This window comes from Catharus ustulatus, chromosome 26 (assembly GCF_009819885.2).
Source record: "Catharus ustulatus isolate bCatUst1 chromosome 26, bCatUst1.pri.v2, whole genome shotgun sequence".
NCBI classification, from domain to species: Eukaryota; Metazoa; Chordata; class Aves; order Passeriformes; family Turdidae; genus Catharus; species Catharus ustulatus.
The window spans coordinates 4,364,384-4,380,996 of NC_046246.1; the positions used below are offsets into that span (position 1 = coordinate 4,364,384).

The window sequence follows — 16,613 nt, forward strand, 5'->3', positions numbered from 1 at the left end:
CCGCGCAGCCAGGCCCACGCCCCGCCTCCCCGTGACAGACAGCCGGGTCAGCCAATCAGGAGCCGCGCTCCCGCCGTGACTTCGCCTCCCGCCGCTCAAACTGCCCAATCAGCACGCGGGGGGTTAACGGACCGGCCCGTGCCAACGTCGGCGGTCAAACGCGCCAATGGACAGAGGGCAGGCTTGTTACCAATGAGATCAAAGAGTTAGCGGAATTGCGACACGCTATTGGTGACTTGTCTTGTCAGTCACTGCCCTTGGTGTCGGTGATTGGCTGGTGGGGAGGAGGGGGGCTTCCGGGGGCGGTGACACTATATAAGGGGCGGACAAAGGCGGCGGCGAGGCCGTGCAGCTAGCCGCCATTTTGCGCAGCGGGCGCTGGGAAGCAGCAGCAGCCGCCGCGGCCGGAGCTCTCTCCTCATCTCCGCCTCTTCCCTCCGCTACACCATGTCGCGGGATCGCTTCCGTAGCCGTGGCGGCGGTGGCGGCGGCTTTCACCGGCGTGGCGGCGGTGGCGGCCGCGGCGGCCCTAACCACGATTTCCGCTCGCCGCCGCCCGGCATGGGCATGGGACAGAACCGCGGCCCGATGGCGGGCGGCCCGCAAGGCCCAGGCGGTCCGCCGGGAGGAGGCCCGAAGCCCGAACCACCGAAGCCACCCACATCCACCTCTGCTCCGCCTTCTTCATCCTCCGCAGCCTCCGCCACCACGGCGGGACCCACCGGCAGTCAGGCAGGAGCGCCTCCATCCTCTGCGCTTCCCGCGGGCCAGCAGCCACAGCAGCAGCCGCCAGTTTCGGCTCCTTCCCCGTCTCCCTCCGGTCCACAGCCGCAATCCAAGCCCAGCCCCAGCCCCACGCCGGCCGGCGGCCCTAAGAAAGGACAAGGACAGTCTCCTGGTGGTGGCCCCAAGGGGCCAGGGGGTCCGCCGCAGGGGCCGCACAAGGGCGGCCCAGGGCACCGCGGCGGGCCGGGCGGGGAGCCGCGGGGCCGCGGGCAGCAGCACCAGGGCCAGCAGAGCCTCGGGCCACAGCAGGGCTCAGGAGAAAGGAGCGAGAAGCTGTCGGACGAGGTGAGTCACGGCCCCCCCCAGCCTCCCTCAGGCACAAGATGGCGGCGGCTCCGCGCGCCCGCGCCGCCATCTTGAGGGGAGGAGCGGGGAGAGGCGGCGGCGCCTCAGCGGGGTCCGAGCGGTCCGGGTGTCGGAGCGGTCCCGGGGCTGCGGTTTGCGTTCCCTCGCGTCGCCCGGGGCTGCGGTTTGGGTTCTCTCGCGGTGGCACCGTATTGTGGTTTGGATCTCCTCGCCGTGCCGCTGTGCGGTTTGGGTCTCTTCGCGGTGAATCTTGGAGTCCTCTCGCGGTCCCGGGGCTGCGGTTTGCGTTCTCCGGCGCTCCTCAGGTCTCCCCGCAGTTCTGTGTGCGGCACTCAGTGGTGGCTCGAACTGCTCTGATTCTTTGTAGGGGTTTAAAGCGAACCTCTCTTTGCTGAGGCGGCCCGGGGAGAAGACGTACACACAACGCTGCCGGTTGTTTGTGGGGAATTTGCCCGCTGATATCACAGATGAAGACTTTAAAAGACTGTTTGCCAAATACGGGGAGCCAGGAGAGGTTTTTATCAACAAGGGGAAAGGCTTTGGATTCATTAAATTGGTAGGCATTCACGTTGTGTATTCATCCTTTCGTTCTCGCGATGTGGTGATGTACAACTTAGTTTTCTAAAGCTGGGTTTTGCACTTCCCCCAGGAATCTAGAGCTCTTGCAGAAATCGCAAAGGCAGAGTTGGACGATACCCCCATGAGGGGCCGGCAGCTCCGGGTTCGCTTTGCCACTCATGCCGCTGCCCTTTCGGTGAGGAACCTCTCACCCTACGTATCCAACGAGTTGCTCGAGGAAGCTTTTTCCCAGTTCGGTCCGGTGGAAAGAGCTGTTGTGATTGTAGATGATCGAGGTAGATCAACAGGAAAAGGCATTGTTGAGTTTGCGTCAAAGCCAGCTGCAAGGAAAGCGTTTGAACGGTGTACTGAGGGAGTGTTTTTGTTGACAACGTAAGTACTTTGACAGGATCTTTTAGTTTTAAGCTGAATATTGTAGTAGTCTAGTTTTTCAGAATAAAGGCTTTCAGAGCAGTAAAACGAGTATTTTCTGTTCAGCACTCCCAGGCCAGTTATTGTGGAACCATTGGAACAACTGGATGATGAAGATGGTCTTCCAGAAAAGCTTGCTCAGAAGAATCCAATGTATCAAAAGTAGGCACAGTTTTTTTATATAAAGAGGGTATTAATGTTGTTTTAAGCGGTATTGCCCCTGGCGCTGAGGAATGTGGAAAATTTTTCAGAAACAGTCTTTATATTTTTGGCTGTATTTCCAGTTCTTGGGGTTTTTTTGTTCTTAGTTTAAAGTAACATAATGATTTGTTTAGTGTATTCACCAAGTGTTACACAAGCATTTTTCTACATTGTATTACAAAGAAATAACAGCTCGACAGATGGTTTTGGTGTATGTAGAAACTTGAAAAGTCAGACTTGATTTGTTTCATGCTATTGTTGAGAGCTGTCGTCTCCCTTGAGGCATGTCTTGGGTTGATGATCCCATCATCATGGGGAACTTGGAAATTTACATTCGTGGTTTGAAATGAGAAATAAAGTAAAATTTTAACTCATTCCATGATTAGTATAAACTTGTTGCATGTAGATTTGCCTTATAAGCCAACTATTGGTAGAAAGGAACAAAGTAAAGTAAACAAACAAGTAAAGAATCAAGAGTAATCTTTTCTGAAACAGCAGTTTTTTTGTTATTATCTGTGTATCAAACATGTTTGTTGTAGAGCTTTTATATTTTCCCACATCACAAAAGGAAATGCAGGGAGAGATCCAGTCAGTCTTGCTTGGCTTAGAAAAAGGTTCAAAATTCCTTGCTTTGAGCAAAAATTGTAAGTGGTTTAGAGGCAGCTTTGAGAAGAATGTGAACTACTACAGTGATCTAGAATGTTGAATTACTTCATGTTGGTGATGTATGGAATGCTTTTGAACTTGGTAGTTTTGTTCCATAAATTATTGAATTTTAAATTAGAGTTTATTTATATGAGAAAACAAACTGTTGGCCCTCAGGCATTTTTAGAACTATTTAAGTGGAAGTGGGAGCTTTTATTTGCCTTTGACACAGAGTGCTTTGGCACTGCAAAAATCCACCTGGGTTGTACCTGCTTGGGCAAAGACCTTTTTTGTTTGAGGATTCTGCACCTGCAGTTGTCAACAGTGAAGTGTCTAAAGACATTTAAGAATAAGGCAAGAAGATTTGATTGGATGTGATAGTGCAGGAGTCTCCACATGTGCCATGATAATTATTTGTGTCCTGTGCTGTTGTCTGAGTGCAGCACTTCCATCACAGCCAGTTCTTTCTCCCCTGGTTGTCAGGTGTCCTCAGGGTGCCCTTCATGTTCCCTGGTAATTCAGTTGTATTTCTTGTGATCTTGTATTGACCTTGAGTTTCCAGGATTGCACACTCTGAGTGTCTTCCTTTCTGCAGGGAGAGAGAGACTCCTCCCCGTTTTGCTCAGCCTGGCAGTTTTGAATTTGAATATTCCCAGAGATGGAAATCTTTAGATGAAATGGAAAAACAGCAGAGAGAGCAAGTGGCAAAAAATATGAAAGATGCCAAGGACAAACTTGAAAGTGAGATGGAAGATGCTTATCATGAGCATCAGGCAAACCTCCTGCGACAAGGTAATGGGTTCTGAATTTTTGCTGTCTTGCAGCTTTAAATGCTGGCTTAAATATATAGCTGTATAATGATTTAATGAGTAAATTCATACTTCTGACTATGAACTTCAGAATTCAGAGGTAAAGAGAAACTGTTAGTTTTTGGTATTTATATCAGTGGTGTATTGGTAAGAGCAGTGACACTGGAAGGTCCTTTTCTGCTACAGTGATCTGAGGCAGATCTAATTCAGATGTAGTTAAAATGTGATGTTTTGTGAAAAAGCTACTCACAGGCTTCATTCCTGCAGACCTCATGAGGCGTCAGGAGGAACTGAGGCGTATGGAAGAACTCCATAATCAGGAAATGCAGAAACGCAAGGAAATTCAGCTGAGGTTAGTTTGGCTTTCATGGGATTTTATTCAAAATTACATTTACACTTTTTTTTCCCCAATTACTTACATATGAAAGTTTTTATTTTTCAAGAAACACCATTGCTGCTTCAGTTTGTCTTTGCGAAATTGAACTACTATGTAAGTTTCTCCTCAAATATTTGGGCACCATAGAGAATGTTCTTTTGTTTTTTCTGAAATGTAATCATTCAGTAGCTTTATATTGCTGAAGCAAGTGATGTTGGTGTGTGTTGGATGTGCTCCACTGCTGGGGTTTAACAGTTTGCTTTGGGGTGACCAGGCAGGAGGAGGAGCGTCGCCGGCGGGAGGAGGAGATGATGATCCGTCAGCGGGAGATGGAAGAGCAGATGAGAAGACAGAGGGAAGAGAATTATAGTAGAATGGGTTACATGGATCCAGTAAGTGACACCGTGGTGGGCTGGGGGTACATTACCATGTTCAGGAAGTTTGTTGATGTATTTTCAAGATCACTGTGTTTTGCTTCCTTTGGGTTGGTGATTGCGCTGTGTTTGTGTTCGGGCTGTGGCAGTAGTTGGCTCTACATGTGCTTTGTCTCCTGAAAAGTTTGGATTTTGGTGGTTGATTATCCAGGTTAAAAGTTGTTTCTTCTATGCAGAGGGAGCGAGACATGAGAATGGGTGGTGCTGCCACAATGAACATGGGAGGTAAAGAATCTTTTAAGTTATTACTTCGTGTGGCTCACTTAGAAATTGTCAGAATATAATTATCTATTTCTCTCTCTTAGATCCTTATGCTTCAGCAGCCCAGAAATTCCCACCTCTGGGAGGTGGTGGCGGCATAGGTTATGAAGCTAATCCAGGAGTTGGCCAAGCAGCCATGAGTGGTTCTATGATGGGAAGTGACATGGTAACGTATCCTGTGGTGGCTTTAGCTTAGCACAAGGGAATTGTGGTTGGGAATGAGTTCTCCAGTGTTCGGATGGTTGTGGAAATGTCACTGTTAACTGCTGACTCTCTTGTCAGGTGTTTAACACAGGACAACGTGGCAGTGTGTAGCACTAGAGTAGTTGATAACCTTTATGGTAGCTTACACACTCAGAAATTGTTTGTAAGTGAATTCAAATGTGCTCTTAAGCATATTTGCAATTAACTGACTTCATTGGACTTTGGAAATTCTGCGTCACTGTTAGGCTTGGAAGGATTTTTTAATGAATTCTAGAGAATCTGACAAATTTCATCAAAATGCTTAATGTGGTAGCTTTTCAGTAATTTGATGTTCTGTACTGATGGACAAGAGAGATTTTTTGTTCTCCTTCCCAATGTGTAACACTGTTTGTTTTGGCCCTTCCAAGCCTAGGTAGGCTGGATGCATGTTGGTCTGGGTGTGCTGTTGAGTCCAAAATCTGCGCTCAGGTCTGTTCCAGCAGCAGATGAACTTAAGTAATCAATGGTAAACAGCATATCCCTTAGTCTGTGCTGATGTTGCTGTAGAAGAGCAGAAATGCTGGTTTTTAGCTTCAGGCATGTTCCAGCTATCCTGGACTGTAGCCATTTGTGATTCCTGTCTCCCAAAGGAGTGATAGCCTGGTCTGTTTTCCTGTGTTGGGCATGACACAAAGGTAGAGCCTGTTAAAGCTACAGCATATCTCCTGTTCTGAGGTATGTTTCCAAACTGTACTAATTTCTGGCACACTACATGTGTGACTGGGCTTGGAGCCTGCTTGGTGTTCCTACACTGAAGCACCATGGATGTAGATTACAGAAGTGCTTAATGGGCAGGATGGGAATCTGTTGGCTTAGGTGGCGATACCAGTGTGCCTTCACCCTCCTGAAAGGGTGTACACTTGTAGCACAAGCTGAACCAAATGATTTTTGGGTGGGTTTAGACCTCTGGCTTAATGAGCTGAGCTACCATAGTAGCTTGTCAGATACCTGCTGTTTTACCTTTTTGGGGAACATGTCTTTGGAATGGTAACTTCCCAGAGCATCATTGATTCAGTAGACAGTGCTGTTGGCCTTAAGGTATCTCAATAACCTACTGATATGTAAGCAGTTTCTGAGCTTCCTGTGAGCAGTTAGGCAGTGTGTGGTGGATACTATGTACATTTTGCTCCTGAAAACCATGGTACAGGTGCATGTTGAACTTGTGTAATACCTGAAATGTGGTCTGGTCAAAAGATGTGACAGTGAGGTGGATTAACTGCCTGGAGTTTCTTAGGCTGGGGATCTCTGCCACACGATGCTGTCACAGTTCTTGGGCTGATAACTTTAAACAGAACTGGAGATGAGCTGAAGCTGCCATGAATTAGGCAGAAGTAACCTAAGTAATATTTGTGAAACTCCTTTCTTGGAAGGATTGATGCTGACTTTCAGAAGTCAGGAGCTCTGAAGTGTGCATTTTCAGTTGCAGATACTTTTTGTAACAAACCACCTACCATTTGTTCTGTGACTCAGTAGTGGGAGCCTTGGTTGAAATGAAAATTTAAAGCTCTCTTTGACCTCATAATGTGTAAGTTCTGTAGGTTGAATGCTGATCACACCTAGTAATACAATAACTGAACAAAGTACATGCAACTAGAGGTACTAGTAAATAGACCTGAAGTCTCTGCTTTATTGCAGAGTAACTCAACTGTTACACCTTGGTGTGAAACCTTTCAATTGCTGTGAAGCTGTGAATTTTCCAAGAGCTTGTGGTGAAGGTGGGGTGGGAGGGGAGATACTGCCTGGATGCACACAACCCTCTGTGCATAGCTCTAACTGGAAACACTGAGTGCTTGGAACACGTTTTGCATCTGATGCAGCACCGGCAGCTCCGGAGTACGTTGGGTTGAACAAGTGCCAGTCTTTGCTCGAGCAGTTGCGTTGGTTAGGTAAAGCACTGGTCAGTAGCTTTTTTCACATTTTTTTTTTCTTCTTGCAATGCAGTAGTGCTCACAATGAGTTTTGGTACTGCCAAAGGCCTCTGCAGTTTAGTCAGCAGACCGTAGTGTTAACCCCATCTTGAAAAGCACATGGTCTCTAGACAGCACATGCCAGTCCTGGTGAGTAGGCATTCTATTACATTTGATGAATGTCAGCTCCTGCTTCAGCCAACCAGAGCTGCATTCTCTCATTAGGCTTACTTGGAAATGACAGTGATGTAATCTGAGCTTTTACTGCACTAAAGGTGAGAAGTTCGCAAGCTATTTGCATTAACTTGGTTGAAAATTTTGCTAGAGCTCATTTGGAAAGGTTGTTAATTCACATCTGCACTAATGCTTACATTTCTAGCACTGCAGGGAAGATCTGTTCTTTGTAACAGATGTATGAGAATGCATCAAGTGGGAACATACCTCAAGGCATGTATTACAATAAACTAATTTTTAAATTACCCTTTTTTCCTTTCTATGTTCCCGGTACCTGTGGATCGGCTCAATGGTGATTGTATCGACGAACCTTGACTACGGAACCTTCTAAAAATATATACTTAACACACATGGACATCAACTACTTATAATGAACTGTTAATTCTGTTCCAATAGCGTCCTGAACGCTTTGGGCAGGGAGGTGCGGGGCCCGTGGGTGGCCAGGGTCCTAGAGGAATGGGGCCTGGAACACCAGCAGGATATGGTAGAGGGAGAGAAGAATATGAAGCCCCAAACAAAAAGCCCCGATTTTAGATGTGACCTTGTAGTTTCATTCCAGTTTGTTTTTGTCTGTCTTGTTTAGACACCGACTTCTTAATTCTTGCATTTTAGTAAGAAAGCTACGTTTTTATGGATGTTAGAAACTTACTGACCTAATATTTGTAAGTGGTCTGTTTGGGCGAGTACAATTTAATTATGTAATGCAGTGTTTCAAAATCAAACTTAGCTGTTTTTTTGATGTATAACATCCCTAACTTGATGGCAGTGTACCTTGTGCCACTGAATTCCCAAAGTGTACCAACCTTTTTTTTACTGTGCTTCAAATAAATAGAAAACTAAATGTAGTAACTCTTCTTGCCAGTCGTGGTTAAACAAATGAGGCTGAATACCACACCTGTCACAGTAACCTGAGAGCCTCGAGCTGAGGTCGGACCTAGACCAGGGTGTGGAACTGCAGTGAAGAGTGAGATCTCTTCCCACAGTGCCTCTCTAGCCAAAGATTGGGTTAAATTGTAGCTGAACTTTGCAGTAGGTGCAGATTTTTTGAGCAGTAATTGTGCTGCGATAAGGAAGCAAATGGAAATCTTACAAATGCTGTAAGATACATTATTTAAAGCTTCACTGCAAGCAGTGCAGTAATGAATTCCATATTTTAGCTATGGGTGGTGGGATGGTAGCACTTACCACCCTGGCAGTTACTGCTTGGAATCTTTCAAAGACTTTAAGCAGAAGACTAGCAATGGTTATTTTAAAATAAATTCATAGAATGCCTTGTATTGGCTGACTTCCTCACTGAAGGATTGTTAATGTGATATTTATATGCTCTTAAGCTGTCTTGAGATTACAGGATCTGGCCTTGCTCCATATTGTACACCTGCCTGAAATTGCTTGGCAAAAAGACCGGAAGTGTTACTCGAGTGATTAAGGTTAACTTGCTTATGTCCTCATGCTAACAGTGGACTAATTTGCCTAGTTCAGAATACAATCATTTGTATTATGGGGACTGCAGGAACTATTCTTAAATTGTGTAGCTGGTGGGCAAATCCTAAAATCCTGTATGTAAAATACAGCAATCAGCTTGCTTGCATGATGGTTATCGCTCTTTTATTATTGATGTTTGGAGATAATGCTTCAAAAGTAGTATCTGAATCTGGAGTTTTAAGAGTTCATACTACACAGTGCAAATAAACTCCCTTTAAGGTTCTTTTTGTAGAAGATCTGATGAATTCGTTAGTTTGCTGTTCATTTTGTTAAGCCCCAGAAGAATTTGAAAGCGTTCTGGACTCATTGGTAAGGTAGTTGCTTTGCTTATTATTACAATGTGCCAGGTAAACTGGGAACGTGACTTCCCAGTGTCAAATACCTTGGTGTTAATGCAGGATACATCAACCTGCTTGGCACAGAGTAGGTAAACTTAGCTTGGCTGTACCTTCACATGATCCCCAACGAGCAGAGTTCTGTGAATAGCTTTAACCTTCCCAATATCCTTCCATTCCTTGTGCTAAGCATTGGCTAATTCTAAATTTTCTGCTAAATTTTCCCTATGGTTAAAACTGAAGTGTCAGATGTGGCGGGGTTTTAGGATACAGATGTCTGATCCCTCTTGAGGTACTGTTACCCCTTAAATGACAGAATAGCAGGTTGGGAAATGCTGATACAGGTAACACTGACGTGGAACATGAAGCTCACTAAAGAGCGACTGAGCTTGTTTGGTGAATGCTTTTTGTTTACCCAGAAAAGTGTGGGGATTGATAACATGCTACAACAATGAATTGCTCTTGAGGAGGGAATTCCAAATTGGCAGTTCCTAAACTGCAGACCAAGTATTTGGAAGTTACTTGTATTGGGTAGTTGACAAATGAGCAGTATCAATGCAATTTGCATTATTGAAGCGGTTTTAAACAATATCTTTTCTGGAGGGTGTTCATGGGACACCCTCAAAAGGTGAAGGTGTCCGAGGTGGGGAATTCTGAACGTGAACATTAAATTAATTTTTTCAGTTTATTTTTCAGATTACATGTCATTCTTTATTAAAAGAGATGCTGGTGCATATCCTAAAGTATGTTCTTTTATAGTTCTGTAACTTGGAAGAGTGAAGGATGCTGCTGTCTTTGTACCTTACAGATCTTTTCTTTGGGTACCCCTGTTTTGTACGTAAGCTACTGTTGCTAGGTATTAAAATAGCTGAGCTGCAAAACCATGATTAGTAAATATATTTGAAAGATCTGTCAGTTTTCAAAAGATCTGAAAGATTGGTTAAATCTGGCTTTGTTGTAGCTGCATAAGCAGAATTTCTAAAACAAGTTCTGCTTTGAGTTGCATGTACTAAACAGGCATGTGATGAACTAGCCAACTTCTTTTCAAGACCTTTTAAAGATGGTGTCTTAAAAGCTGGCAAACTTGTCAACTTTAAAATCTGATAAAAGTTACTAAATGTGGGAGGCGAGAAAGTGACATTGCTTTGATCTGTTCCTATGAGGTTTTGGACTTTCATAAACTCAGATTTATATAATTAAATCTTCTAAAATCATTCAGAAAAGTGCTTTGCTGGTCAGACCTGTTTTTGGATGGTCTGGATCACGTAACATTTTTGTACTGGACTTGGAGGACATTGGCTGTTGCAATTTAGCTTGTTTTATCAAAATTGAGCCCATTTTGACACTTGGAGCTCTAAAAACTGCAGCAAGTAGAAACTGGTATCGTTACACATAATGTCTTCACACTCTCTCAGAAATGAATACAGAATAATCTTACCTTCTGGTGTAGATACATTACACTAATCATTTATACAGCTGATGAGAAATTGAAAATGCTTTTGAGATTTTGTGGTATTTTTGTGGTAGACAAAATTCTTGGCTTCTCCTTGGCAACCATTTACTGTGGCAGCAAGTTCTTGCTGGAGTTTGAGACTGCAATTTACACTTTAAACTAGTGGCCTGCTACATAACTGCACTTAGCCAGCATTTCTGCAGTTCATAACTGTGAGGAACGTAGTACCACAAATGGCAATGGACATTAGGACCCGGATGTAGTATTCCTGCTTGCTCCAAGATTCTCATTGCCGACTGCGTACAGGTAGGTAACAAGCAATATAATCTAACTTGGTGACTTTCTATGTAATCTTATACTGTGGGTATTCTGACATCACACTTCTGACTGTGGAATTACAGTGCAGCACTCCATACCTGTATGCTGAGCTCGCATCAAAGCTGCGTGGTTTTCGGTTGGAAGATTTTTGTCTCGTTCAGAGACAACAAATAACTTACTGTGGTTCTTAGATGAGGATTTCCAGACCCGATTCCTCTGTACATACAACTTGGCTTGGGTGGATTTTTCTTAGTTCCGATGTAATGAAGATACCCTTAAATGATGAGCACTGTGGGGAAGAGGGAATGTGATCTTAAACTCAGTTCAGTAGTTGACAAGGTGCTCTCAGTGCCTGGAAAAGAACAGGTTTAAACTTCTGTAGTGATGAAGTGGCCCAACTGCAACTCATCCATGGGTAGAGTCTTGGCTTGGTGGGAATGTGTTAGTAACCACTGCTCTTGCCTCCTGTGTGCTGTGTGAGAATCACCTCAAGCTATTGGTACAAGCAGCTCTGAGACTGATCCAGAATATTTTTGAGGACATAAATGAGTGCTTGATTGAATATCCCTGTGAGTTTCATAGAGCTTATTGGACATTGCAGTAATCTTTATTTTAACCTTTGACAAGCCTGATGCATTCCTCTGCTTTGACAGTGATGAGATTCTGTACTTCTGCCTCGTAGAGTCATCTTCACAGTGTTCCGTACAATTTCATTTTTCATCAGTCTTGGGATGTAACTCTGATCTCTTCATTAGTAAACTCCTGACTCTAGTGTTCCAGGATCAACATGCTTACATTGCCAGACATCCAGACGTGCTGATCTCCAGCTCTTTTGCATTAGCTCTTGAACCTGAATTTCAAGGTCCCTTGTTCCAGCGAATAATACAGCTCTTGTCTGATACTCAGTTTATTTCATAGGTGTTGTAATGTGTTCTCCCTTGTTCTGGAAAGTTCTGCTTTGCATACTCGTTTCTGGTATTATTGTCACTTCTGGACCCTTCTTTGTTACCTTCCAGGCAGGACTCTTGCTGATGAACAGGGATCTGCTGGACAACCTTGCCCTCTGTTGTAGCCACCTTTCCAGGTTCCATTGAACCCTTGAAGTAGCAGGTGCACCATAAGATAATGACAGTAGGTCTTTGGTTACACCACAGTGAGTGTAGCCCATGCCAGTTGGTCACACAGTGACACCCTGTCACAAAATCAGTTTGGCTTTTCATGATGGTTTAGCTTTACCTGTGACTTGAATCCATTTTGTGATGGCTTATCCTTACCTGGGACTGGGATCTGGTAGCAAACCTACTGGCAGCCACTGTGCTGTCAGGTAGCAAAACTGAATTAGTGATCTTAAACCATTGCTCAAGATCTGACTTAAGTTTTTCCAGTGTGCTCTGGATACTTGACCTGCAGGAATGTCGTGGAGGGGTTATTGGCACATCTGCCTCATTCTACGTACTTGAACTAAGCAGGTTTTTGTCATTCTTGGAGCAAGCAATTTGTGACTGAACCATGGGGCTCAGACCAGCTCTGACTGCAATAATGAAACAAACTTGGTGTGGTAGCAAACTTAGTCATGTCTGCTCTAAGTCAGTCTGTAACAAGTGGGTACAAGAAATGACATTCAAGTGCTTGCATTGTGTTTCATCTTGATTTTTATCTATGTGTGAAATACACTTTTTCTCAAAAGTTTACCTGAAGCTCAGAAGTGTGGTGTCAGAATACATCTGTGTACTGCTAGGCCCTCCAAGCAGAGCCTGGTGCTGGCAGGAGAGCACAGCACAGCGTGGATGGGGCTTTATTGTAACATTAAGCATACAAAGTGTTGATTTGCTTGCAGTTCTCCCCATAGCTAAACACTGAGGCCTGTGAGTAGTTTTAGGGCTGGAGCAGTAATGGGGTTGCATGTCTCTGTTAATCATTGCCAGCTGCAGTGACATGATCAGGAAGGCCAGTGTTCTGTTCCATTATGTTCAATGAGGCTGAGCATGTTGGGAAGGATGCATCCAAGTATGCTGCTCTGGGGAATCACTTGGCTTCTTCCACTACCAGCAAGTTTTGGAATCAGCTAATTAGCTTCAGATTTTTTTTTCACTCTCCATACCAGCTAGTGGGGCTGTTAAATAGCTGCTGCCTGGAAAAGGAAAAAAGGGAGGATTGGCCTTCTCCCACCTGTGTCATTGCTGCTAGGTAATGATTGACACGTTAGGACTTGGCTGTGCAATCCTGCAGTGATCTGTGAACACCCCATCTCTATAAATGTTGCTTCTGAACACCAGTACTGAAGAGCTAACTGGGGAGGGCTGGGAGGAGTGTGGCTAGCAGGGAAACTGGAGTTTTCAAAGGATGCACAAAGATATAGTATCCCTTATGCATGGTGTTTGTTGCTATGGCAGAGGAAACAAAACGTGCATAACTCCTGCTCCCAAGGGCTGTGAGGAAACCCAGGTGGGTGGTGGGTTGGAGACTAAAGCCTGAAGTTGTCCCTGCCTGGTCAGATCATGCTGTGCCCATGGTGGGATCTGCCTCCCAACTGGAGCTGTGCAGAGCCTTGCACCACATCCCCAGCTCTCACCATTGCAGGCTGCCCTCAGCTGTAGTAAAGGGGGGTCTTGAGGAGGGAAGAACCTTGCTGAGGATAAAATCAGTGACAGTGCCAACCTCTAGTGTCTGCCTTTGGCTTCTGAAGCACTTGTTGGACTGTAGAACATGATGGCTCCAAGAGGCCAGGACCACTGCATTCCCTCAGGAAAGGGAAGAGAGGGGGCATTGCTACAGGAGACAAATAGGGTCATAGAGTTGAAGTAGCTGACAAAATTAATGCCTTCACATAAGGGATAGTATACCTCTGGCTGCAATCAAACCTCACTGTGCTCAGACTGGGGTTATGGTTCATGCTCAGGGTGCAATTCTTCAGGCAGCTGCCTGTATATTCCTTCAGCTCTTGATGAGTGTTTAGGCTAGCCTATTTCTGCCCCTTCCACGTAATAGTTTGGAATAATAAATTCCCCCTCATAACTAATCAGTCCATGTATGTTAAAACCTTATTTTTAAGTTAGTTTTGAAACGGTCCCAATTTGCTGTGTATGACTCTAATAACTTCAGTTGTTATCCTTTAGGTGAAGATGAAAGCTGAGTGACACCAGAGTGCTCATCCGTGGGAAGTAAGTATTTCTTTTTTCTTTTTGTGCTGGATGGATGAAATCATAAAGGTTTTTGGACACTTGGTGTTCAGTCACTTTGAGTACCTTTGAAGTGGGGAACACTGAGAAGTTGGGATGGATTGATACATTAAATGTGTGGGGTAGAACACAGTCCCTGCTGTCATGCTGTGGGCTTGAGCACCCTGATTCCACCTGGGCTTGATACCTTGACAGCAGCAGCTAAAAATACCTTTCTAGACGTGGGTTTGTACAAAAGATTTCAAAATCACTGTGATATAATAACTTGGGAATGTTTTTCCAGTTGAGGAATCGAACATGAGCACATCCAGCACGGTGCCCAGTGGTGTGTGGAGGGACCAAGGGAGCAGGTGGACAGGTAAGGAGTTGGTGTCCTTACACTGCTAGGAGGGCTCTGCAGCCATCACCCTGTGGGTTATGTAATTTCTGCCTGAAATGTGTGATTAATCTCAATTTTATATAAAGTTTGTGTATCTTGCTTTTGTAGAGCCAAAATGTAACCGTTGTCTGAGGCTTTTCAGCCCTGCAGCAGCAAATAAATTCTGTCCTTTGTGTGCAGCAGGTGGTCAAACAAGAAATGACCATTCCTGCACTCAGGCTGCAGATGGTGATTTGTCAGCATGAGAAAAGGAAAATAAAGCAGCTGCTTCTCAGATGTTAATTCAAATAAACCTTGTTAAAAAGCTATTTGCTGAAATGCCTAAACGTTGAATTTAAAAAATAACCTGGTGTATAAATCAGCATGTACAGGAGCTCAGCAAATAGCAATTCAGGGAAATAAAACAGCTTGCAGAGCTGGAATTAATGACATTTTCCCTCTAATTTGCCACTAAGCTACAAGGGGAAACTTCAGATATTTTAAACTTGTTTGAGGAACAACATGCTGAGTGCCTTAACTCAAGAGTCACAGGTAAATAACAGCAGACCTGTAAGGTGTGAAGCCAGTGGGATTCAGTGGCTGAATTCCTCTTGAATCCTCTGTGGTTTGTCGCTGCTGTGGGGTAGAAAACACACAAAGCCATATCTGATTTTAAAAACAGATAAATTCTGTTCATTTAATCTCTAATCTGATGTGAATACTTGAGAATATTTGGCAGGCATGTGGCCTGTGATTCTGAATGATGATTCCATGTCATGTAGTTTCTGCTGTTGTTTTCTGTCTTTCTTTCAAAATCTTTCTAATTCTGTGCTTTACTTTGCAGAAAAAGAAGTCAGAGTGCAATGAAGAGGAACAAGGAACATACAGCTCTTAAAAATAAAATATTTAAATATTTTTGTAAACTATTTCTGTTTTATTCTGGGAGGGTGTTCAGTGAACAATCAGTCAGTGTGGACTGGTATGGCTGGGTCTGAGAAACACAAATTTCTGGAAATTTCACTCATTCCTTACTCCCATTTTGTGTGTTACATAATTTTGTATTGTAGAATTCCAGATGTTTACCTGTGCCTGGTTGGTTTTTAATAGCTTTTTTAGTGATGACTGGAGTAATTAAGGCTGAGATGCCAAGAGTTAGAGTTCTCTAGAGGCCAAAGCAGTGCTGGGTTTAGCTGTTGCAGCACAAATTGCCATGGTTGATGTTGCTTCACTTGGTGCTTTGGCAGCTGCACTGTGCACATACACTGTGGTTCATGCTGTCATTAAATACAATCCTTTGTTTAAATATCAACTTGTTTAATATGTTGAAATACACCAGTGGTGGCTCTGCTCATTGGAGCAGGATTTCCTCCTGCAGTGGCACGAAGAGTTGTAAACATTTGGCTGGGTCCTGCTTTGCCAGATTAGAAACATGAAAATAAATTGAATTTTAAGTGGCAAAGTGGTATGAAACGCTTGAGAGGGGTCTGGATGCTGGGAGTGCTCGTGGCAGCAAGGGTTGGTGCTGCACTGGGAGTTGCTCTTTTCTCTCAGGCAATCAGGTGCTGGGTGAGGGCAATCAGAGGTGTTTCACTCTGATTTGATGACTTTGTGGTATTGTCTAGGTCCTGAAAAGGCTTCAGTGAGGTTTTGTGGTTCCTCAGTAGCTGCCCTGCAGGGTTTGGGGTCCAGTGTCTTTGCCTCCACAGCCACTGCAGCTTGTGCAGCCATTTTTCTCCAGATTCTGTTATTTTCCAGTAGCTTGTCCTCATTTCCACTGTTGCAGCACTGGCTGCTTCCTGTGAGAAACTGTTCCAGCATTCCATGTGCTGAACTTCACCTCCTCAGCTCGCTGCTCTGAGCAAACTGCAGCCTGTGTGCTGTAGGGATGGGGATGGGTGTTACACATCACCTGCAGTGTCCTCGGGTGAGGCTCACACCTCCTTCTACCAAACAGTCATTAAGTACCTTCTGTAGTCAATAAAAGATCAGAGGCTGACAGCAGGTACACTTGAACAATATCCTTGGAGCAGTGACTGCCACAGCCCTGTACGTGCACTTGCTTTTTTTGGGTTTGGTGTCTATTTTTTAATTCCTTTCTAACAAAGAGCTTTCCAAGCTATGGAGGCCTGGAGCCTGCCCTGGCCTGTTGCTGTCATTGCATGGTGTGCCAACCCGAGCTCCAAATTGTGGTGAGCAGCTGAAGAATCATGTGCAGCGAGGAGTAAAAATAGTGTCACTGCTCCTGGCCCCTGTCCAGCCAGATCCTGTCGCAGCCCTTGCAACGTGGTGGCCGAGC

The 16,613-nt window shown here is 44.6% G+C and overlaps 1 protein-coding gene across 2 annotated transcripts; it reads left to right on the forward strand.

The window, feature by feature from the left end:
* The first annotated feature begins 350 nt into the window (after positions 1–350).
* Positions 351–14,317, forward strand: LOC117007482 (splicing factor, proline- and glutamine-rich-like). Of its 2 annotated transcripts, XM_033080702.2 has the most exons (11): positions 351–1,071; positions 1,460–1,648; positions 1,742–2,043; positions 2,149–2,244; positions 3,524–3,720; positions 4,005–4,089; positions 4,388–4,505; positions 4,724–4,772; positions 4,853–4,974; positions 13,897–13,941; positions 14,243–14,317. In XM_033080702.2, exons 1-10 carry the CDS (start codon positions 448–450, stop codon positions 13,915–13,917), a joined length of 1,803 nt encoding a protein of 600 aa, XP_032936593.1. In that variant the 5' UTR covers positions 351–447; the 3' UTR covers positions 13,918–13,941; positions 14,243–14,317. The 2 variants fall into 2 exon arrangements, with proteins under 2 accessions (XP_032936593.1, XP_032936592.1); XM_033080701.2 differs by lacking the exons at positions 13,897–13,941; positions 14,243–14,317 and adding an exon at positions 7,589–8,896.
* The last annotated feature ends 2,296 nt before the right edge of the window (positions 14,318–16,613 follow it).